The sequence below is a fragment of the Lepidochelys olivacea genome (genome assembly GCF_965140295.1).
Source record: "Lepidochelys olivacea isolate rLepOli2 genome assembly, chromosome: 8".
NCBI lineage: Eukaryota > Metazoa > Chordata > Testudines > Cheloniidae > Lepidochelys > Lepidochelys olivacea.
In genome coordinates, this window is record NC_140418.1 from 4,868,342 (window position 1) to 4,893,635 (window position 25,294).

The 25,294-nt window shown below is 45.7% G+C and overlaps 1 protein-coding gene across 2 annotated transcripts in view; it reads right to left on the reverse strand.

The window, feature by feature from the left end:
- Positions 1-21,768, reverse strand: part of GALNT10 (polypeptide N-acetylgalactosaminyltransferase 10) — a 130,940-nt gene extending 109,172 nt beyond the window's left edge. Inside the window, exon 1 of one of the 2 annotated variants that reach the window (XM_084636506.1) lies at positions 6,571-6,799. In XM_084636506.1, the coding sequence (XP_084492632.1) occupies positions 6,571-6,723 (153 nt within the window). In that variant the 5' untranslated portion in view covers positions 6,724-6,799. Of the gene's footprint in view, positions 1-6,570; positions 6,800-21,714 lie in introns of those variants that run through there. The other variant, XM_084636507.1, reaches the window with a different exon arrangement.
- Between the last annotated feature and the right edge of the window lie 3,526 nt (positions 21,769-25,294).

A 25,294-nucleotide genomic window follows, 5' to 3' on the forward strand; every position in this document is an offset into this window, starting at 1 on the left:
ATGACAGAGCTCGTGGCTGGGAAATCTTTTAGTTTGCAGCACACGCTGTTTGACCTACCATACATTTGCTTAAGTGAGAAAAAAAGATGAATACATGGTAAGATTTACAAACTTTATTACCTGAGCATCCTGAGATTTGCATACCAGTTCACTTATAAAATTTGAGGCTAGAATGTAAAACCTACTGGACTAGTAGCCTTGTTGGTTGCCAACAGAAGGGACAGAACACCTGTAGGTTATATAGTCCCCACTTGATGTTCCTATGTTAAGAGCCCTCCATTCGCACAGTTACAAAAACAAAGGAATAGAGAAGCAATAGACTTCTTAGTTTATAGTTTCTGATTAGCAGTTATACCAATATAACATGGTATAATGATGCTTCTGAACAGGCAGTTGTAAGTATAACTCATTACATTAGTGCCTCCAACATCTGCAAAGCCAGTGACTTCTTGTGGCCCTGTCCTCTTACACCAGAATAAAAACTTACATTAAGAGCTCCAAAACAAAACCAACGGAAAAAATAATGAATGCCAGCAGAACTAATCTGCTTTATTAAATCAATATTCTTTTCAGCCAGCATCATGTTTCACCTGAGCATGAAAATATGTAAGTGATTAGCTGTCTACTCATTTATATGGCAACAATTTAGCATAATCTTTCCTAGAATATATTTACATGGTTCCGAAATACTTAATTTCCTGATACATTTATCAGCCACTAGAAAGATTAAACAGGGTAAAATCCCTTGTATTGATTTGTTGCCATGCTAAAGGTAACAGCACATGGAAGACAACCAGACAGATCCCTTGTACAATTTAGAATTTAAGTCACTGATAATGCTTGTGTGTGTTCCTGGAACTGTTTTTTATATTCTAATCCAACTGTTACTTTGAATGTTTGTCCTGTGCAGTTATTCTGAGGGGAAAAACAAACAAACAAAAAAAAAAAACAAGTGATAGCAGTAAACGTTATATCCTACCTAAAAAGGAATAAGACAGGCAGGTTTTTTTGAACAGCTCAATTTAATGTAACATTAAAGGCATTTCATATTCCACTAAGCCTTTTTATAAAATGGGACTATATGAAAAGCCAAAATTCAAGATAAAAACAGGCAAATATTTTTCCCTGTTCTGCCTACAGCCTTTTGGGGAGCAAAGTCTTCTACAAAGTTACAAGCTTTACTATTAACAAATCAGTTCTCTGATCTGGCTCCATCACAGACAGCAGTGCTGGAGAATACCAGACAGACTATCTGATTTACAAACTGGAAGCTGATAAATAAAGACGACAAAACCATTAATATTTATCAGCACTGAGGAGGAGAGGCCAAAAGAGAAATGTGACGAGGCACCCTTGTGTCCAATAAAACTTCTTAATCAGTTAGAGGCTAAATCTATGACAATAACAAAACAGGTTTCAGAGTAGCACCCGTGTTAATCTGTATTCGCAAAAAGAAAAGGAGTACTAGTGGCACCTTAGAGGCTAAATTTGAGACTAAATAAATTTATGCTCAAATAAATTGGTTAGTCTCTAAGGTGCCACTAGTACTCCTTTTCTAATAACAAAAGAGTTTTTGCCTTAATTTAATTGCATCTGAAGTTATTTGTGCCAATATAACCAACTTTCTCCTCCAGGATAATTTCTTTCAGTGATAACAGGAGCTATTATCTTAGGGCTTGATCCTGCAAAGTTTGCACATGCACATAATTTTACTCTTTCTTGCTCTAAAAACCCTATAATTCTGTGATTTGATTTAAACAGCTGCAGAGATTATTTATGTAAAGGGTTATTTTGCACTGTAAGGAGATTAAGCAGCCTCTTACTCAACATGTTGAGTATCTTTCCTTTTATTTTCCTACATTAAAAATAGAATTTTAGATTAGTTATATTTTTAGTGTCTGGAACAAAGCCAGTATGTATTATTAAGATTGAGAGCTCCTTAAGACAGAGGATACCTTTTTTCCCCTATTAAAGAAGCAAACACATTGGGGGTGCTACTAGTTAGTAGTAGTAATATTTCAATAGCAACCAAGATATCTCACGGACTTTCCACACACGCAGTAGGATATAGTTTCTGCCCTGTATAGTTTACAGTCAAAACTAAAGACAGGTCAAAATTTGGTGACATTTTTGCTATGCATCAAATAGATGTTAAATATTAATGTTAATAAGATACAGAATATGAACTCCACTGTAGAAGCCCTCTACACCAACATTCCACACAAAGATGGACTACAAGCCGTCAGGAACAGTATCCCCGATAATATCACAGCAAATCTGATGGCTGAACTTTGTGACTTTGTCCTCACCCATAACTATTTCACATTTGGGGACAATGTATACCTTCAAATCAGCAGCACTGCTATAGGTACCCGCATGGCCCCACAATATGCCAACATTTTTAAGGCTGACTTAGAACAACGCTTCCTCAGCTCTCATCCCCTAACGCCCCTACTCTACTTGCGCTATATTGATAACATCTTCATCATCTGGACCCATGGAAAAGAAGCCCTTGAGGAATTCCACCATGGTTTCAACAATTTCCATCCCACCATCAACCTCAGCCTGAACCAGTCCATGCAAGAGATCCATTTCCTGGACACTACGGTGCTAATAAGTGATGTTCACATAAACACCACCCTATACCGGAAACCTACTGACCACTATTCCTACCTACATGCCTCCAGCTTTCATCCAGACCACACCACACGATCCATTGTCTACAGCCAAGCTCTACGATACAACCGCATTTGCCCCAACGCCTCAGACAGAGACAAACACCTACAAGATCTCTATCAAGCATTCTTACAACTACAGTACCCACCTGCTGAAGTGAAGAAACAGATTGACAGAGCCAGAAGAGTTCCCAGATGTCACCTACTCCAGGACAGGCCCAAGAAAGAAAATAACAGAACATCACTAGCCATCACCTTCAGCCCCCAACTAAAACCTCTTCAATGCATCATCAAGGATCTACAACCTATCCTGAAGGACAACCCATCACTCTCACAGATCTTGGGAGACAGGCCAGTCCTTGCTTACATATAGCCCCCCAACCTGAAGCAAATACTCACCAGCAACCACACATCATACAACAGAACCACTAACCCAGGAACCTATCCTTGCAGCAAAGCCTGTTGCCAACTGTGTCCACATATCTATTCAGGGGACATCGTCATAGAGCCTAATCACATCAGCCACACTATAAGAGGCTCGTTCACCTGCACATCTACCAATGTGATATATGCCATCATGTGCCAGCAATGCCCCTCTGCCATGTACATTGGCCAAGCTGGACAGTCTCTACGTAAAAGAATAAATGGACACAAATCAGACGTCAAGAATTATAACATTGAAAAACCAGTTGGAGAACACTTCAATCTCTCTGGTCACTCAATTACAGACCTAAAAGTGGCAATACTTCAACAAAAAAACTTCAAAAACAGACTCCAACGAGAGACTATTGAATTGGAATTAATTTGCAAACTGGATACAATTAACTTAGGCTTGAATAGAGACTGGGAGTGGATGGGTCATTACACAAAGTAAAACTATTTCCCCATGTTTATCCCCCCACCACCACCCGCCCGCACTGTTCCTCAGGCGTTCTTGTCAACTGCTGGAAATGGCCCACCTTGATTATCACTACAAAAGGTTCCCCCCCACCCCGGTAATAGCTCACCTAAGTGATCACTCTGGTTACAGTGTGTATGGTAACACCCATTGTTTCATGTTCTCTATGTATATAAATCTTCCACTGAATGCATCTGATGAAGTGAGCTGTAGCTCACGAAAACTTATGCTCAAATAAATTTGTTAGTCTTTAAGGTGCCACAAGTCCTCCTTTTCTTTTTGTTCAATAAGGGCAACATGAGACTCTTACATATGGAGAACTCAAAGATATGGGGCGGGGGGAGGGGTAAGTAGTGGCAGACCACCTCAAAGGAGCTTCACAGGCTCATTGCTAATCCAAGATTAAGGCAATTCTACAGTGATGATTCTGAAAGATCAAAATAAAAAAGCAATTTAGGATAATTCTCACCATATTTTCAGTCTCTAAAAGCATAGCTAGAAATGTCCCAACCAGAAATTAGACTCTCTTTTGGTTAAAAGCCAGCTTCCTTTTCCTCCAACAGGTCACATGATTTTACATCTCTCCCCTCTTGACAGAATAGCAAATTATGTGAAGTCATAGAGCAATGTGTTTAACCTGTTTTTTAACCTGTTTAACCTGTTTAACCTGTTTTTTATTGTCACAGAGCTCTACAACTGAAGTGCAAACATAAGGCAGCCGCAGCAGGAACTCCAAGCATTTCATAGAATCATAGAATATCAGGGTTGGAAGGGACCTCAAGAGGTCATCTAGTCCAACCCCCTGCTCAAAGCAGGGCCAATCTCCAGTTTTTGCCCCAGATTCCTAAATGGCCCCTTCAAGGATTGAACTCACAACCCTGTGTTTAGCAGGCCAATGCTCAAACCACTGAGCTATCCCCTCCCCTCCCCCCCCAGCAATTTAATATTCACGAGGCATATTTCTTAAAAAACTCTGCAGATGTCAGAAGTCACAGCACATACATGCATCATGGTATGTTTTATATAAGCGGACATGGAGAGGTTCCCTTTGTTATCAGCTAAGAATACCACAAGGATATGACTCTAACCATGCCTGTATCAATATATTGTATTGTAAAGGCTTCTACCAAGTACTTGAATCTGAAAAATTATTTATTTTTGGAATGGAACCGCAAATCTCCACTTTGAGCCTCCCTCAGAGAGCGCTCTCTCTCTCTTCCTCACTAAGGAGCAGCTAGGATTACAAGTCTCTATACCTTCATGGCCAAGTCTCCAAGGAAGGTAAAGATTTAGACACCCAAGAGCATAAGTTATTCCGAACAAAGACAGCCTTGCAATGGAGAAGCTGACCTGATTTGATAGTTCATGCTCCTTAAGCCCCAGTCCGTCTTAATGACACAAAAACAAACCAAGAATGGGACAAAGAAGGGAACTCAGAGGACTACAATCAAGTAGTGAGGTAGCTCCACTCAGCCAGATAAAGCTACTTTGACACTGAAGGGTCAGGTATGGAAGACACCCCCCCCCCCCCGTTAAACAAAACGGAAAGAACAAAGGAGTGCGTGACTCCCCATCACTGCCACCTCCTTGGAAAGGTGAATGTGGCCCCTATCTCCCCCTCCTTCCCAAAGGACAAGGAGAAAATTCAGATGGGCCTCCCCCATCTCTAACCCTCCCAGAGATACAGGGATGGGGGCACCAGGAGTCCACTGCTTGCCCCCTTCATCCTCCCCCCCTTAGGGGACCTAAGAAAAGCAGATAATATTTATTCCCCCCTCCAATCCCCAACTTTCTAAGAGGGTTAGAGAGAGGGAAGGTGGGGCATCTGAGGCCCAAACATTACCCTCACCCCATAAGGGAGAGAGAAATGAGGAGCAGGGAGTAGGGAAGGCTGGGGGCAGCCTCATCAACCCCACCCCCATAGGGAGAAACAGGGAAGAGGAGCGTCCCTCTTCTGCCCCTTCCCAGATCCAGCCCAGGGACAGCCGGACCGCCTCCTCCTCCATCCATCCTATACAGGAATCTGCCCCTACAGGGGCAGCAACTTCCCCACCCCCTAGGAGGCCTTCTGCTCCGTATAGGAACAAGCTGCTCCGGTTCAGCCATTCCTCTCCCTCAAAGACTGCTGCCCCCCATGCCCTATAGGCAACTTTCTCCCCAGTCCCTATGGTAGGAGCCGCTGCCCCCACACTCCTATACATGACTCCCCCCATCTCCACATGAAGCCGCTGTTCCCCACGCTCCTATAGGTGACTAAGCCCCCACCCCTTGTGGAGGCAGTCACTGCCCCCCTCCCGCCCTGTAGGCAACTCCCCCCCCATCCCCACACAAAGCCGCTGCCCCCCCCGGCCCTATAGGGGGCTCCTCCCCCATGGAGCCACTGCCCTCCACTCCCCTGTACACGACTCCCCTCATCGAGCCCCCACGCCCCGATGGGCGACTCTCCCCCCAGCACCCACGGGGAGAGCCGCTGCCCCCCCCCCCGCCCCGATGGGCGACTCTCCCCCCAGCACCCACGGGGAGAGCCGCTGTCCCCCCACGCCCCGATGGGCGACTCTCCCCCCAGCACCCACGGGGAGAGCCGCTGTCCCCCCACGCCCCGATGGGCGACTCTCCCCCCAGCACCCACGGGGAGAGCCGCTGCCCCCCCACGCCCCGATGGGCGACTCTCCCCCCAGCACCCACGGGGAGAGCCGCTGTCCCCCCACGCCCCGATGGGCGACTCTCCCCCCAGCACCCACGGGGAGAGCCGCTGTCCCCCCACGCCCCGATGGGCGACTCTCCCCCCAGCACCCACGGGGAGAGCCGCTGTCCCCCCACGCCCCGATGGGCGACTCTCCCCCCAGCACCCACGGGGAGAGCCGCTGTCCCCCCACGCCCCGATGGGCGACTCTCCCCCCAGCACCCACGGGGAGAGCCGCTGTCCCCCCACGCCCCGATGGGCGACTCTCCCCCCAGCACCCACGGAGCCCCCCGCGCCGCCCGGCTGCCGCTCACCTGCGCCTCCCCTCCGGCCGCCGCCGCCCCCCCCGGGCCGCCCTCCGGCTGCCGCTCCCGGTAGAGCGCCCAGAGCCCCACGTTGGGCAGGAAGACGAGGGCGGCCAGCGCCAGCCCCACCGCCTGCAGCAGCCGCTTCTGCTTCCGCCGCATCGGAGCCGCCGCCGCCGCCGCGCCCGACCCGCCGCCCAACTTTCCCCGCGCGCCCGCGCCGGAGAGCTCGGGCGAGCCGCCGCTCGGCCACTTCCGCTCCGGGGGGGCGGGCGCTACCACTCCCACCGCGGGGGCGGGTCCCGGAGCGCCCCGCCCCCCCGGCCCGCTCCAACGCCCGTCCCCGCCCCCCCGGCCCGGCGTGCGTGAATGGTACCGACCGGCCCCCTCGCGCGGCCGAGCGAAGAGTGAACTCGGCGGGGGGGGGGGGCGCTCAGGGGTTCGCGGTGGGGTCGGTCCCTGCCCTCCCGCGTCCCCCCCCCCGCAGGGGCTGAGCCAGAAGAGGTGGAGGTTGGAGATGGGGGCCTCGGGCAAAAAAGGTTGGGGCGCCAGGGACCCAGGGGCGCCAATGGTTCAGAAGGGTTGCGGCGGGAGGGGGACACACACACACAATGTCGGTAAACCTGCAGCGGCGGAGAGAGCCGATCAAAAAAAGTCAATGGCCTGATCCTCAACCATGCTGAGCCCCCAGACCAGCCCGCACTGAAGTGGGGGGGGGAGCATAGGGGTTCGGCGCCCCCAAAGATCAGGTCCTAAATGGACAGCAAGGGCGCAGGAAAGCAGAGTTGGACGTACAGAGTGGCCATGACCTATGTTGGCATGGGTGGAAAAGCGCAAGACACGCCAGGAGTTAAATGTACAGCAGTGCAGTTAAACAGACAAAAAGGGTAGCTGCGCAAGGGAGCAAGGAGTTGGACAGGCTGCCTTTTCACCTTTAGCTCCTTGCACAGTTACTGAATTAATTGTGGTACGGATACTAATTTTGTTTGCCAACAGCAGGTTTTTTTTTTAAATTCACTGTTTGCCTGCTAGAGTTTAACAGCTGAACATTCTTATTTTGTCTTTATAGACTAGTTAGTAATTATAGGCATATTGAGGGGTTTAATACTTCTTTCTCACGCCCACTGGGAAATGTAAATAACCTTCATTACCATAGAAGTTATAATGTGAAACTAGTTTGGGAGGCAGCTTTAATTTTTTTCTGTGAATCTGAAGACAAAATACTTCGTTAACATAATAATTAGGATTCTGGGTTCAATCCCTAAAGCAAAGAAATGCAAAGTTTACACTTTACTAATGTGTGCTGTAATAGCTAGACAGAGCAAAGGTGAATTTAAGGTAGAGCTAAAAACCTTAACTGCTTGCTTTTATGAATTTATCCATTTCTGAACATGTAACTTCTTTTGTTATTGGTGTACATGTTTTGTTTTTTGCTTCAGCAGTTGTGGCAATTCATACCTTGCAAAGTTGCACACAATAATATTCCCTGTGCACCTGCAGATCACTTAGCATATAAATGCCACATTCTATGCTACTTGCCCTCTTCTCTTACTCCGTCGCTTCTTGAAGTCAGTGGGAATTGCATGTGTGTAGATAAATGAAGATAAAATGGATACTCAAAAAACACCTTAAAAATTATTATACCTGCACTATACCCCTGCTCCTTCAACTAGTTCTGCCTGGGCAGAGAGGATATGCATATGGGTCCATTGTAGGATCAGACACTCTTTTCTTTTTCCATTAAAAAAATATTACCCATGCAATTGCAACGAACTAACTAGCATCAGTGCATACTGCTGCTTATCACTAGATGGAATCAGAACTGCTTAGCTGCCTGTCCTAAGACTTGTCTTGCAAACAGCTAATGGACATTTAGCGCAAAGTGTGCAGGTCTGTGCTTTTGCATACAGGCAGATCTAAGTTCTCTGCCTGCTGTTGCCATTAAATCCTGAGTGGCCATGGTGTGTAGCATGGTGTCAAGTGTGAGGTTCTTAGATGGCCCCGAGTTTACATCAGATTTAATAGTCAGTGGCATTACAGCTGACCAGTTTACAGAATTTGTTGAAACTCTGAAGCAGATTCAAGTGACTAAGGATAACTAACAAACAAAATCAATGGGCGGCAGGGTGACAGCCTACACCAAATTTCATCACAGAGCAAATGTGTATAATTAAAACTAAACTGTGTGAAGACAGGGAACATCATAGAAATGGCTACGTGATTTCTAACTACAGCGGTGTGGCCAAAGGTAGCTATAACCAATATGAATTGGTGGGGGAAGCTGGTATATTAATTGCTTATGAAAGATAGGATAGAATCCTTTAAATTAGTACCCCAGTGGAAGTAAACATACCAGTGAAGTGATGGTACCAAAAGTGGAAACTCATAGGAACACACTGTAAGTAAACATTCACTTACTTGTAATGCATGTCCTTAAAAATAAGCAATTTACAAAACATGAAGCACATTACAGTATTTAAGATGTGTTTGTCTGACAGCAATAATCCAGCAGCGGGGGGGAAACAAAGAGTGAGAATCATCTCTAGGGCTTAAATGGTGTCTAGGGTCCTGTGCTGGGCCTTCTGCATTGGAGTAAATTTCCACCAAAGTGAATAAAGCTCACCCACCAAACAGAATCACAATTAATATCAACTTACTGTAAACAGGTTTAGAGGAAACACTACATGTGCCATTTTAACAGACACCCACAACATACTGTGCCATTAATCCATAGGCTGATGATGTTATTGACATGCATGATTGCCTCAAATCAGTTCTCTGGCAATAGTCCCAATTAAGAAAGAATGCTCTTTATCAGGGAACCAATTAAGTGGATTCTACTGTACCATAATCTCAATGATTTATAATCCTAAAACAGCATTCTAAAAAATGCAACAGAATTTCCCCAAAACAGTGAGTTGATTCATTTCTTAAATTAAGAGCAAACAACCCACATAATTATGAAGCTTTACTGCAAGCATAACAGCAATAAAGCTAGGCTAATGCAACTATCAGATCTGTGGCAATACAATGTCCTGCTGGGGTTACAGCTAAAGTAAATATCAGGTCTCTTGCAACTAAAGCTCTGATGCTACATTTTTATTTCCTACTGTAACACAAAAATCTATACAAAACAAAAACAAAAAAACAGTATTTTCTTCACCCATCCTTCTCCTCACGAAAGGATTTAAATTTAAATTTATTGTATAATCCGCTAGGTGGCACCTTCCAGCAGACTTCAGCGTCATTATGTGGCAGCCAAATTACCAAGGAAAACATTTAATTTAGAGAGCCAGGTTACAGCTCCTAAGTCTAAATATGTAGTAAGGCAGCTTGTACTTTCATTTTAATCTGCTCTCAGAATTTGTCACTGGGTTGTTTTTTTTAAGAAATGTTTCCATTAAAGAGACAAGGTGGGGTGAGGTAATATATTTTCTTGGACCTCACCTACCTTGTCTCTCTTGAAGGGCTAAAATCCATATGCTGTTTATGTTACAACCTGATATATAGACTGTGTCAGCTCTTTTTACAGGCCCAAAATCCAGAGTTTGGTCAAGAAGACAGAGGCCTAGCAAATAATGAACAATATTAGCTAAGAAGCAGAACAAACAAAGGACAACCTTGCTTTTTGCTAAGAATAGCTTGGTCAGCAAGAAGCCAGGTGGAAATTATAATTGGGGGCTTTATCTCAAAGTTGCAAACAGACCAAAGGAATGAAAGGGGCCCTGTTTCTTCTGTAGAAGAGGTGCTTTCCTACACACCAGCCTTGAGTTTATGGAAGAGGTTCAAACATGTCAGTGTGAGATATGATATCCTCCCTCTCACAGATGTGCACCTCTCCTCCAAGCCATTGCCAGTGCCTGCCTTAGAAACACAAATGAACAACTAAAAGACAATCCTTATTGCTATACACTTTTCATTTGTCCTTTTCCTTTAACTCCTAGGTATGTACCTGTCGGACAGTCAGAGGAGCTACTTCATTCCTATGGATCCCAAATCAGAATTCAACATATATATTTTATACTAACACACATCACAGTCCACATCTGATGGCTGAAATAAAATCAAACCAGAAGTCTTCCATTGGAACTAAGATCTATTTAACTACCAAAGAGAGCCGAAAGTTGGGCTTTTCCAGAGAGCTTACAAGACATGGCCCCAATCAAGCCAGTGTCTCTGCATGGATAGATCATCTTCTGCCCAGAGCTAGTGGCAGGATTAGGATCTGATACTTAATCAGCAAACGCTGGTCTAGAAAAGGGACCTGTCCAAGTTGCTCCCTGATTGCTGCGTTTCATTATTTCCCTGGGCACCTGCGTCCCCATATCCTTGCCAACGGTGGAGACACAACGTCTCTAAGACCAGTTTGTTCTAGTATAGAGTGGTCAGTTCTTATTTTGCAGACCCAGTTCTGCCGTTGATTCCGTAAAGATCACAAAAATAAAGTACCGTCCCATTCTTTAGCGTAGCATCCCCATGCCCTTGTCCTGGGTGTTGGGGGCTGGATCTCAGCTCCCAAACCCCTCTGTATTCTGCTTACATAAAGCCAGAATACTCAGGCTCTGTGCAAGTGGATTGCTCCCAGAATAAGGGGCCTTGTTTTATGGAATAAAGCTTGGTTGGCGTGGCAGATCGAACTCCCCCAGAGGAGGACAAGCCTATCGTTTTATTCCCCCCAACTGAATTTAACTGCAGTTTTGGAAGCAACAGAGCTCAAGTTTTTGCCCCTCTGCATGTAGCATGTTAGAGATTCATTTGTGATACATGAAATGTACATGGCTTTCTATGTCGATAAGAACAAAGAATACAGGTGTGCAATCCGGAGCTGGAAATTGAAATTGTGTCTCTAGCTGAGGCCCAGTCGCAAAAATCAAACACCATTTGCAGCTCTTTTTGCTCCTTCTGTGTCACCCTCCTTCGGGTGGGTTTTACAAGATGGCACCCGGAGCTCCTCCAATGGAAGGTGCTGTAGAAAGACGACATTTTGTTATGCTACATCAAACCAGCGATGCTGGGCCTGAGGCCAGAGGGAGTTAGAGAATATTGTTCATCAGCCACGAGACAAGGCCAGAAGAGCATTGCAAACATGCAAGTCGGATTATGTGCAGCACCCAGGGATGGCACAGCGGCATGGAAACTAGAGGTGGAAGACACCTAGGATGTCGTCATTCTCCCATCCTCCATCTGTCTAGTCTATTTCCCTACAGGGCAGGGGCTGTCTCATAGTGTGGACCTGATCTTGATCTTGGCTATGCTCCTGCATACGTGAATAGGGAATGTAAGGAGCCCTGTTACTCCCCTGCACAGGTCAGCCATATTGCCCGTAGCAAGCGCCGTGTGGGAGAACAGTCACTGCCAGGCTGCTACTTCCCATCCGGTGCAGAAGGAACGGGAGTGGGCAAAACCTGGGCACCCTGCCTGTCCCAGCCCCTCCACCCACCATGCTGGCCAGCACAGCTGTGACGACCTGGCTAGGAGGAAGGAAGAGGTAGCAGCAGGGACCGAGATGTCACTCAGTCACAATTGGGTCCCATCTCTGCTTCAGGGACAATGCAGCTACACATTGCTGCTGACTCGGGGTGGACTGCAAAGTGCTGTACAATGCCCAGCACAATGGGGCTCGGACCTTGGCTGGAACTGCTAGGCTTTCCTATAACACACATACATTAATAATATATCTAGCTTGCCCCGCTCTCACAGACAGCTAGCATATTGTACAGAATAGGGTGGCGCCCACGTGCACACACACCCACGCTACCGAAAGCTGACCTTTTCATCCGGATGTAGTGAATAATCAGCTTCGCACTGGTTATTTTTCAGATACGTTGTGGTGCTCTGGCACTGGTTTTGCTTTTCTGCAAATCTCACTTGTTTTAAAACTAGGAAAACAACACAGTTGGATCTGCCACAACCTATGAGAGGGCTGCCACTGACTGAGCAGTTCCCTTTGCAGCAGCCTCATAAGAACACAGGAACGGCCAGACCGGGCCAGACCAAAGGTCCATCCAGCCCAGTATCAGGTGCCCCAGAGGGAAGGAACAGAACAGGGAATCAACAAGCGATCCATCCCCTGTCGCCCATTCCCAGCTTCTGGCAAACAGAGGCTAAGGACACCATCCTTGCCCATCCTGGCTGATAGCCATTGATGGACCTATCCTCCATGAATTTATCTTGTTCTTTTTCTAACCCTGTTATAGTCTTGGGCTTCACAACGTCCTCTGTCTCCCTCCATTCTCCCTCTTCAGGGCTCCCCAGAAACTTCTACAGGTCCAACCACCCTACACTTTAAGTTCGTTTAATGCCCACGAACGGGTCCAAACAGTCCCGCCAGTGAAGTCCATCACTGCAATCCAACGGTTTGTACTTCTCTCTGGCTCTTCTGCCATCCACAGAGAGCTTGTCCTCTGCTACAGCCTGCTCTGGTCATCTCTCTTAGCTCTCTCCCCCTGCAGTTTACCCTTCTGGCTCTGGCTTCCTTCTCTTGCCAGTGTCTTGTCTGTTCTGAGGGAGAAGGCAATCTATATACTGCCCTCCTCCCAACTGGATGGAAGGGAGAGAAGCTCCAGATCTGGGGCCCTTTCAGGAACAGTGTCCTGTGGTTTTCCCCCATTCAGCTTCTAATTCCCAGGACAGTTTCCTCTCTTCCGCTACCAGGCCGTTCCCTGGGTCTTTGTTCAGTCCAGCTCTCTGGGATGGGGCCTTCTGACCCCCTCTACTCTTAAAGGGCCAGCATACCCCATTACTCAAATCTTACAGTGACACAAAGGGATTTTCTTTGTGACACTTCTTTCCCCTCCAGTATGGGTTGAGTTCAACTCATATCCCATGTGAGCCCAATTGATCGTTTTTATGATGAAAAACAAGGCAGCCTAGTACAGGAATTGGGTCACTTGTTGTCAGGAGAAAAATGCTCCTACTGTTCAGTATCATGGGATTTGCTGGCATGTGCAGGACTGTCATTCTAGCTAGGCTCCTTGGAAACTTAGAACTGATTATGATTGACACACCGTGCTGTGAAAATGCAAATGCACGAATAGCCCAAGGAGCAGGTAGTAATAAATACAGTTTTTTAAAAGTCTCATGCTCTGAAATCATTGGTGTCTGCCCATCCCTTTCCCACCCTTCCACTGAAAACAGCTGAGACACTCCAAATTGACTTGATTGTGTGAAAATGGTCGGGTCTGAGGCAGTTGTCTGGGGAGCAATGCTAAAATAGGGTATGGTGAAACTGGGTTTAGCTCAATTCACATGATTACTATGAGGTTTTTCTTCTGATCTGCCTGGATTAGCATTGTTTATTGTAGTAAAATAAATCCCAAAAGTCAATGTCAAAGGCTGGTATGGTTTTCTTTGAACAAAAGCAGATTTCGCTTCCTGAAAATGAATGTTCGGTTGGAATAAGCTTCATTTCCCCTCGAGTGGCCAAAATATCTAGGAAACAAGTCGATGGTATCTGTCTTTAAGGAAGTCCGTCTCTTTAAAGAGGACTCAAGTGGCTCTAATTTCCACGGTCTGGTGGGAAGATAGAGGAGATGCAGGAAATACCCCCCAAGCATATAAGTCTGTTGGAAGAGTTCCTAAAGTGTAACACTTTAATCTATTCCTGCCCTTAAATTAACTAGATAATTTAAATGATTTCCTATGGCAGGCAGTGGTTGCTTCTGTCTAAACTCAGGCAGACCCTCCAAGGGAGAGGTGATGACTGCTTTTTTAAGAGGGTAAATACAAAGATGGAATGCAAAAGGAAGGAATGGAAGAGTACTTCACTTTGTTCCATGTTTTGCAAGCAGTTGTACTGTCAGAGACCAGGAATTTGCTTTTCTTGTGAAGAAGTTCTTCTAATGTTTTCCCAATAACCAGTATCCCAAACTATTCCTCCCACTACTCTTGTGGGCTGTGCAGCAGGCATATAAATAATCAGATGGACAGAAGTTCTCGCTGAAAGTTTTAATTTGACTTAAAACAAGCGAGGGACTGTTACTAATTAATTATTAGTAGTAGTAGTTTTTTTTATGGTAACACTCAACCAAGAATAGGGCTCCATTGTGCTAGGTGCTGTGCATACACATAGGCAGAGACAGTCCCTGCCCCAAAGAGCTTACAATCTGAATAGACAAGACAGAAAAAGAGTGGGCGGATAAACAGAGGCACAGAGACAGGAAATTACTTGCGCAAGGTCAAATTGTCATTGGCAAAGTGGGGACTTGAACCCAGGTCTCCTGAATCCCCGTCCAATGCACTATACACATTGACCTCTTCATAAGCAGAACAGACTCTGCCTTTGAAACCACAGTAAAAATACACCCTTGGCCCCAAAAATGAACAACCCACCTTGCAGGATGACATTTCAGTCCGATTTAGCTCTATTGCTATATTTTTTTAAAAGCAGCCATAAGTGTTTGTGCAAAACTAACATAGCATAGTCTTGGTACAAGGAAATAGGAAGTTTCCTATATGTAAGTCATCCAACTAACCTTGCTATTTTAATTAAAAACAACAACAACAACAACCCGAAGCCACTTGTTGCAGTCCTTCAGATCGGAATAGCTAATAATCCTTGTCTAGTCTTCCTGCTCTGCATTCAGAGATGCTGCCTTACCTGGAATGAATCCAACTGATTCCAAAACAGGCGGAGCCAGCTAGCCAGAATGCTGTAAAGTCATCCCAGAAACACTGCAGCTCTTGCAATGATGCACTTACCATTCAATCTTTTAGGCTAATATTTTCAAAGTTGCCTACGGGGTTTGGAAGCCCAAGTTCAAATGTCCAGGGCATCCTTGAAAGTGTCAGTCTTAATTCTTACAATCCTGGTCCTCCAACCACTTTCCAATCCCTTCACTCATGCATGAAACCTTTAAAGTCTTTCAAACTGTGCTTATCAGTAGGCTTACTAATTTTTCATAGAGATGAGCCTAGGTCTTAGGACCCCAGAAATTTGCCCCTGGTTAGAAGTGGAAATCTGCGTGGATTTGTGGCTTTTCTTTGAACAAATGTTTGCAAATATCTTGTGCAGCATTTACCAATTTTGAAAGGGAAACTGCAGGGATGTCTACTGCTCTTCCAACTCTTTGAACACAGACTTGTAGGTTACTGGCGCTGGTTCAACCATGAAGTCTTCTTCAAGATTGATTTGTAAAGGAAAAAGCATAGTTAGGTGATCAAGTTCTCCACCCAGACACTATTTGCATAGTGTGATGAACACTGATAGCCCCATTTAAAAAAAAAAATCTCTGAAAGGGGAAAGAGAAGGACAATGAAGTTTAACCTGGCACTAAAATATTATATAATGATGAAGATAGCTAGGGGAGGGAGAGGGGAAAAAAGAGCTGGTGACGAGAAAATTTAAGTGAAGTGAATAAAATCTTAAATGATATAGACAATGTCATCTTGAATTACTACACTCAGCCCCACCAAGGGAAGAGAACTAGGAGCTATAAAATGGAAATTGAGGAGAATCAAATTCAGAACAGATGTCAGGAAGTACTTTCCCAAGTGGGGGCATCATAATGCGTGGAATGACCTACTAGACAAGGTTGTTGAAGCTAAAACACCTGGGCCTCTCAAGAAAGAATCAGATGGCATCAAGGGAGATTAGATGTGGTTATAAGTAGGGTATAAGCTTTGATGCTCCAAATGGCCCCTATAGAATCTGTTTGCTTTGCTTTTGTTGCTTACACTTCCTTTAAAAAAATTCAGTTACAAGACTTGATACATTTGGGAAAAATCACCATTAGCTTGTGCTGTCTCAGAAGTCTCCAAGCAGATCCGGTAGAACTCCCTTTAAGCAGGATATTCTGACTTTTAGGGTCTGTTAGTTCAAGGCCTCAGTGTCCCCACAACAGTGACCTGAATACAGTTTTTTTCTTATTAGGGGCTAGGCAGCAGCTGCCTGCCATTATGACACAAGTCCCACCTTCCCTCAGCTAATCAGCTACATCTTGTAGGTGCTCTGTCCTGAAATATTTGATTTCTGGGTTTCTTGCCTTTTCTTGATAAGCACTTTGTTGCTGAAGTGGCTGCTAGCAGGTGTCTGAAGTATCTGACTAGATGGCACAGAGACTGCCTCTGTTGATCGGTTGCTTCAGCAGGGAGAAGGCTCCCCTTTCATAAAATAGGTCTGTTCCACGGCCTCAGGTGGTCAAGAGTCAGGGAAAGAGAGTCAGTCCCTTTACCTTTTATATTTGTCTTTAAAAAGAAAGACAAAACCTTTATTGTAGGAGAAGAAAGACAGCACAAGTGCACAGTGAAAACAAAAGAAAAATATGCTTAGATGGAGAAACAGCCTCATGTGAGTGTTATTGTGACTTGGCTGGATTCTGGAAGATTATTCTAAATTTTGACACTCACAAGACACACCCGCACGCTATTTGCCTAGGGCCAGATCCTCAGCTGGAGCTCCCTCCTATGGAGCTATGATAATTGACACCATCTGAGGGTCTGCCCCCTAAGCTACAGCACCTCACAATCTCCTTGTCTTACTTGTTTCCTCTTTATCCCCATCTAGTGTTTGCCATTTTGTCTTCCTAGTCTTAACCTAGATTGTTAGCTTTGCAGGGGAAGGACCTTCATAGCACTGGGCACACTTACGATACTATGTAAAGAAGTCACAAGAAAAATAAACCTTTTAAGACCGGAGAGAGGAGGAGGAAGAAAAGAGTAGAGGAAATGATTGGGTGAATGGAAAGATACAGCTGGGTAAATGGCAAGGTAGCTGTCTGAACAAAGATATAATGTTGATCCTCCCTGGTAGCTGTGACTTCTGGGCTAAGATGTGATAATTCACAGAAACTTTCAGAAGAAAAGGGAGTATATGGAGGTCTGTTGCGCCCAACAATGACGTCATGGCATCATGTGTGTTCTCATGTGACGTATAGACCGATCTGTGAGGAGCAAGAACATGAACAGACATCTCACAGGAAAGTATAGGCTCCCACTGAAGACTTGGCATGATGCTTGGCCCATTTTTCAATCAGTTTTTTTGTGTCTGTCTTCTTTAAAAGTGATTACAACCTTTACTCTCTGTTCCTGGCTATGGCTTCAAAGTTATGAATATTTATGCTGCTAGAGGGAACATTCTGCTTAAGGGAGTCTGAAGCATTTTCATTGACCATCCCTCCTTTACTTTTTGAATTCCAGCTTGTCATGGAAAAAATTGTTCAGGAGTCTGTCATCACCCATTCTGAGAACACCACCTGCCCATATAAGCTGAGCTTTGATGATCATTGCCTTGATGCTGGTTGGTTTTGCTCTTTCAAGGATATGAATGTTTGGCATGTTATCTCCCCAGTGGACCTTCAGAATACAGTGAAGTCAAGGCATTTGATATTTTTCAAGTTGCTTGATGTTTGCAATAAACTGCCCATTTTTCACACCCCGGTCACAGGGATGCTATTACTGCCGCATTGTACATCAGTGCTGTTGACAGTTCAGTGGTGTGGTGGTTGTGTATCCTATGGCGAAGTCTTCCAAAAGCCTGGACTGCCTTTTGTATTCTGCTTGATATTTCTTGATCCAGGGAGACATCACTGGAGATAAAAAGAAAAGGAGGACTTGTGGCACCTTAGAGACTAACCAATTTATTTGAGCATAAGCGTTTGTGAGCTACAGCTGAATGCATCCGATGAAGTGAGCGGTAGCTCACAAAAGCTTATGCTCAGATAAATTGGTTAGTCTCTAAGGTGCCACAAGTCCTCCTTTTCTTTTTGCAAATACAGACTAACACGGCTGTTACTCTGAAACCTATCACTGGAGATGGTGCTGCCGACATATGTAAAATGATTGGTGCTCTTTAGTTCTAATACCATCGATGAGGATGATGTTTGGCTCAGTGGGAGTGGTTGATGGGGCCAGTTGGAAGAGGACTTCAGTTTTTTCCAGGCTGATGGAGAGTCCAAACTGTTTAGTTGCTTCTGAAATTTTGTCAGAGATAAGCTGTAGGCCACTTTCACTATAATTAAGCAGAGCACAAGCATCTGCAAAAAGAGCTTCACGTATGAGTTACTCAAGGACTTTTGTCTTTGCAGTAAGACTTTGGAGACTGAATTATTTCCCATCAGTTCTGTACCTTATCTAGGTGCCCTTTTGAATGTTGTCCATTGCGCAGTTCAGAACGGCTGCAAAGAAGAGACAGGTTTCAGAGTAGCAGCCGTGTTAGTCTGTATCCGCAAAAAGAACAGGAGGACTTGTGGCACCTTAGAGACTAACCAATTTATTAGAGCATAAGCTTTCGTGAGCTACAGCCCACTTCATTGGATGCATAGAATGGAACATATAGTAAGATATATATATATAGATATAGATATATATAGATATATATATACACACACACACAAGTTGGAAGCTACCATACAAACTGTGAGAGGCTAAGTAGTTAAGATGAGCTATTATCAGCAGGAGAAAAACACTTTTGTAGTGATAATCAAGATGGCCCATTTAGACAGTTGACAAGAAGGTGTGTCCTCACATCTGTGTGTATATCTATCTGTCTATCTTACTATATGTTCCATTCTGTGCATCCGATGCAGTGAGCTGTAGCCCACAAAACCTTATGCTCTAATAAATCTGTTAGTCTCTAAGGTGCCCCGAGTCCTCCTGTTCTTTTTTCAAGAAGGGACAGGGCTAGCACACAGCCTTGTTTCACCCCATTAAATTTGTCAGGGAAATCAGAGTTCCGGGGCTTGAGCCCTACCTGGGTGACCCAGCTGAACTGTCTGGGAGGGTCCCACGACTTGTAGTATAATGTATGCAGAAATGTTGCCTTTTCCAGCATGGATCTAACCATTTTCTGCAGAGCCTGGCAGCAAGGTATACTGTGACCTTGCCTGGGGATTTTGGTTTCTGTTTTACTACAACAATCAACAGAAACTTTAACTTTTACCTCAATCTCTACTCTCATGCCTCACATGGAACTATCATGCAAACAAGCTGTTAGATGTTATTAGTCCCCGTCAAAATCCCTTTTGTAGTCAGTACTGGTGACTGGAGGAGACTGCTCTTTAAATATGATGCAGAGGTGCCAGCTTCAAGGCACTCAAGCATTTTCAGTTTTTCTGTCTTTCTGGATCTTGGCACCTTTTTGCCTTGTTCCAGATGAGGCTTTAGAATGCAAGGGGTCTTTGTTTCAACACCATGCACTCCCACACATGGTAATTTAACGCTGCCTGCTGGACTATATACTCGTATCTGATCTATCTTGAAAAGGTTTCCTTTGCTCTGCTGATAGGTGTGTCCCTGCAACTGCTGGATTCTCCAAAAGACGGCAACTTTTCCTATCTGGGATCCAGTACGTACCAAGTTGGCGACTAGCCTTTCACCCCAGGAGATCAGCATTCATATCCCCACTCAGGGTCTGATCCAAATGCATTGAAGTCAGAGTCTTTCCACTGACATCAGTGGGTTTTGGAGCAAGGACAGAAATAGGACAGGATTTTATGACAATACAACAGGATTATTCTTGTAATTTAGCACTGGGAAATAATTGACAGACATCAGAATTTTCAGGCATAACCCTCTGTGTGTTTGTAGACAGTAGCTATTTGTATTATCAGTTTACCTATGTACGCAGTTTATCCTATTACTAGCAATTTGTGTAGCTTGAGGCGCGTATGATTCTGGCTAAAAGCAAAACTGATACTGTGGCACTTGTAAAATATTAACCAGCTTTAGCACAGCCAGCAGGTACTAAAGAAACCCAGCTGCTATTGCAAGGTGACTGTGCTTCCGTGTCTTGGACCCTGAGGACATGCTCAGTGATCTTCCCTTTGTGAAATGCCAAGTCCAACCCTTCACACGAGAATTAGATTTACCCAGTGATCCTGCTAGTTCAGCCGTACGCTTCACAGCCGACTAATGAGAGGACACATGTATACAATAAGAGGCGCTGGTACTCTTACCTGCATGTGTAAAACTAGTGTCATAGAATCATAGAATATCAGGGTTGGAAGGGACCTCAGGAGGTCATCTAGTCCAACCCCCTGCTCGAAGCAGGACCCATTCCCAGTTAAATCATCCCAGCCAGGGCTTTGTCAAGCCTGACCTTAAAAACCTCTAAGGAAGGAGATTCTACCACCTCCCTAGGTAACACATTCCAGTGTTTCACCACCCTCCTAGTGAAAAAGTTTTTCCTAATATCCAATCTAAACCTCCCCCACTGCAACTTGAGACCATTACTCCTTGTTCTGTCATCTGCTACCATGGAGAACAGTCTAGAGCCATCCTCTTTGGAACCCCCTTTCAGGTAGTTGAAAGCAGCTATCAAAGCAGCTAGTGGAGTAATCACTTGGAAGAGGAGAAGGTGGAGAAGACTTCCTTCAGTTTACTGTAATCAAACAGATTTGGAGAGAGGCCACTTAGCAACCTGGGCCAAATTAACATGCAGACAAGCTACTAGACTCAATTGGCCACTGGGCTGATAGGCTGTGGCAGTCCCTGTCTCTGACAATGGCCAGTACCAGCTACTTAGGAGGAAGGTGCAAGAAACACTGTAGTGGACAATTATGGAAACACCTGCCCATAGGATACGTTTATTTCAATTCCCACATCAGCTAGAGGATGGCTTATATCCCAAAGCCGGTGGTTCCAATCTCTTATTTTTTTTATTCTATGTAATTTCACAGTCACAGTTTCTTGCCCATATGCTCAGGGTTTAGCTGATCACCATATTTGGGGTCGGGAAGGAATTCTCCTCCAGGGCCTCTTCCAATCGGCCCTGGAGGTTTTTCGCCTTCCTCTGGAGCATGGGGCACGGGTCACTTGCTGGAGGATTCTCTGCTCCTTGAAGTCTTTAAACCACAATTTGAGGACTTCAATAGCACAGACATAGGTGAGAGGTTTTTCGCAGGAGTGGGTGGGTAAAATTCTGTGGCCTGTGTTGTACAGGAGGTGAGACTAGATGATCATAATGGTCCCTCCTGACCTTAGTATCTATGAATCTCTGAATCATTGTTTATATGAATATCCCCAACCATTTTTGAACCCTGGTGAGCTCTCAGCACTCAATGACACCTGTGGCAGTGAGTGCCACAGGTTAACTGTGTGCCCTGTACATCTATATTTCCTTTTACTGGTTTTCAGTTTGTTGCCTTTCAGTTTCATTGAACATCCCATTATTCCTTTACTATGATAGACGGTAAATCTGAGCACCGCATGACTTACCTTGTCTAGACCAGGCATTATGTTGTACAGCTGTATCATGGCCCCCTTTATTCATCTCCCCTCTACAATAAACAGTCCTGATCTTTTCACTCGCTCTTCACACAGGCATCTTCCCATGCGTAAAGGATTGGGGCCTGTCTCATAGCACCCTCCTCCTACTGGACCAAGTTTTGCTCTTGCCAAGCCAGCTCACTCCCTGGGGTCATTCTGTCTGAGCTCTCTCACAGAGTCCAGGGAAGCAGTTTTCAGCCGGGCTGGTTGTTTTATTTTAAGCCTTCTTAACCAAATAAATCAATACCTTGCAGACTCTTCCCTCAAAGTCTGTGCAGGCCAAGCAGTCCCTTCTCCAAATCTGTCTCGTGCACCAGTAACTTCAGCAACCCAGACTTTCCTGGCTCCTACCTCAGAGCCTCCGTAATAAAGGGCTTTACCCAGTCTCCCTTCTGTCCATTTGGTTTCTGGAGCAATTACTCTCTGCAGTAGCTCCTGTAGCAGTCCATTGAGAGCATGGCACCAGACCCCTCAGCTTTCTGGAGGATATTGCAGTCTCCCTGCTCTATTTCCTGCTGCCCTCTTTTATAAAGTTCAGCTAATTAAGTTCCAGCTCTTTTCTCAGGTGCAGTGGGCAGAGCTAATGAGCCAGCCAGCCAGCTGCAGGCCTCTGACCCTGGAGGAATGGTATCCTCACACCTTGGAGCTAATCATTTTCATCACCCAGCTCCGGACCCCTTCTATTTTTGATTTTATATATATTTTGCAATAGGCTGAGCAGAACTGAATACAATATTCCGCCTGGGGGCATGCCAGCAATTTGTAGAATGGCATCAGTATTATTTTCTATCCCATTCTTTATATGTCCTAGAAAGATTCGGTTTGTTGCACAGAGACCAGATGTGGCCTGTGCTTTGAGCTAGATGTGCTCTCGCTCTCTGGTTCATCCTGACTATAAAATAAAATAAAATAAAATAAAATAAATAGACGAACAGAGGCAAAAAGTGGGAATAACTTCTTAAACTGCGGCCTGCAAAGCGTTGGGAAAAGGAAGTGGATGCACCCATAATCATAAACCATTCCAGTACCAGCTAGCTGAGCCAGTGCCCGTCATAACAGTGCTGAAGCAGAGTAGGATGCTCAGTGTGCTAGTGAGAAGCTTTCTCCAGCTGACTGCTAGTGACCGAGCTCAGAGAACAAGCTGAGAGGGCTGGGTGCTGAGCACACTCCCTCATTAAAACTCGTGTCGGAATGAATGGAAAACTGCCGTTCAGCTTCCCTTGGATTTTGGACTGTGAGCAACGGTAGCTCGTGCAGTTAGTGACGGCGGCAGGCAGCTACACCCATATTTGAAGGAAGCTCCTAATTCGTGTTGGCTGCGACAGCAGGGGGAAGCGACCAGCCAAGACAAGCAAAGCAATCCAAGCCTGTTAACAATTGCTCCTACAAATCAAATCCAGCCCTCCTCATTGAGGCGGCTCAGCTGACTTTTATGCCTTCCTATCTGACTTTGTTGCTTTCCATTTCAACGGCAGGTTTTGTTTATTGGCTTTTTTGTGTTTACGGCTCCCCAAGCCAAGTCATAAGTGGAGATTTTGGGAAACATCAGTAATGTGTGAAGTTGCCCCAAATCCTTCAGCGCATCTGCTCTAATTTCCTCCGGCTCCCTATGCTCCCCTCAGCTCAGTCTGAATCCTGACTGCCCCCTTTTATCATGCTCTGCCGCATGACTCCAGAACGTCATGCACGTGTAAGCAGAGTCAGGATGAGCTCCACCCTGACATCCGGTGGTGACTTGTGGCAAGTTGTGGAAAAGAACTTCAGGGGCTGATCTCATTTGCATAGGCACACCCACCCTGCCTAGCATGAGCCTATAGCTGCCCAAATGGTCACTTTGGCTGCTGTGGGATCCCCAGTTTCTCTGTTATTGGGGCAGGAAGAATAAATTGTTATTATCCTGATTATGTGAATCAAGGACAGTGGAACTGTACTTGGCCTTTTGTTATGATGGAGGGACACGCCATCAACTAAGTAGCACTCACTAAGCAAGGGACATGGGTTCCAAAACCTCAGTGAATTGAGAAAGGTTGAGGACAGGTATTAATTGCTTCTTGGCCAAGATCAAGTGTCAGTAGTCTCTTGGCCTATCAAAGGCCATAATCAAGTGTCTTGATGGTTTTGGGCTTTTGGCCTTGAGATGAAAACCTTGGACTGTGAAGTAAAAATATTATCTAAGTTATACCTGTTGGTGGGGGCCTTACATGCTAATTGAACTTCCTCCTTTCTCCACTGTGGACTATCAGAGCTAATTTTGATTCTATTAGGAGTCTAGTTACAGGCTGCTGAGCTGAATTCACTTTGGGCCAATGGTGTACCAGCACTGAGGCTCCCCTACTATAAGCTGAAATCACAAAAGAGCTAAACTTACTGACAGCTGAAATCACTGAGTGTTAAGTAGTGGGGGAGCCTGAAGATATATTGTGGAGCAGAGCGGTTCGTGGGATGGCTGGAGCAGGTCATGGGGGCAGTTGGCAGAGCGGAGCAACTAGTGGGATGGCTAGTGGAGTGGAGCGGAGCCCCATGGAGAGGTTGGGGCAATTGGCTTTGGACCACGTAAGGTGCCCCTAAACCCCCCCCCCATCTCCACCCAAGTTGGGAGGTAAAACTCTGCAGATAAACTTTCAAACTTTAGTGCTACACTGACCAGGGACAGAGACTTTTGGGTTGTTGGACTTTTGGGACTTTAGGTGACTTTGGGTTGCTGAACCCAAGACTCAAGAACCAAAGGGAAAGGGGCATGCCCCAATTTGCTTGGGGTGGGGTTTTTTTTGCTCATGGGTTGTGTTATGAAGCCTGTTGGTGGTGTTTCCCTAACATAATGCCACATTGTTTCTCTCTGTTATTAAAAGGCTTTTGCTACACTCAGACTCTGTGCTTGCGAGAGGGGAAGTATTGCCTCTTGGAGGCGCCCAGCGGGGGTGGTATATATTTGTCCCAGGTCACTGGGTGGGGGCTTGAGCCGGTTTTGCATTGTGTTATTGGAATGGAACCTCTAGATACTGAACCCGGCCCTTACTGCTGCCAACTCTGATGGGCAGAAGGGTTACACATGTGCAGCAGGGGTTCCCCTGGTGGCCGGTAGCTAGTTCCAAACTCTCTCCCCTTGCCTTGGGGGTAGAGTCTCTGCCTATGGCCTTGGGAGGCAGAAATTCACCCAGAAATCACTCCATCACCTTTAGTAACGAACCTTTATCAGTTAACAAACAGAGCCCCCTTGCTCACTGAGCAGGGGGCTCCTTCCCTTAGGGCTCTGGCTGATTCTTCCAAGTGGTGCAGTTACCACACCGATAGGTTGCTCCCCAGGCCAGTCCCCAGCCTTGAGCTCAGACTCTGGACCTGCTGTGGTCCAGTCGCAGAGACACGCCCAGCTCACACAGTCCCTTCTCAAACAGCAATCGCATTGTACACTCAGAGGAGAGCTAGCATCAGGATGTAGGGAAGGGTTTTCCTACCAGCTCTCTAGCCAACCAGGGCTCCAGGTGGTAGGGAGGGAAAGGCCTGTGTTTTCGGTCTGCTTGTACCCCAGCCG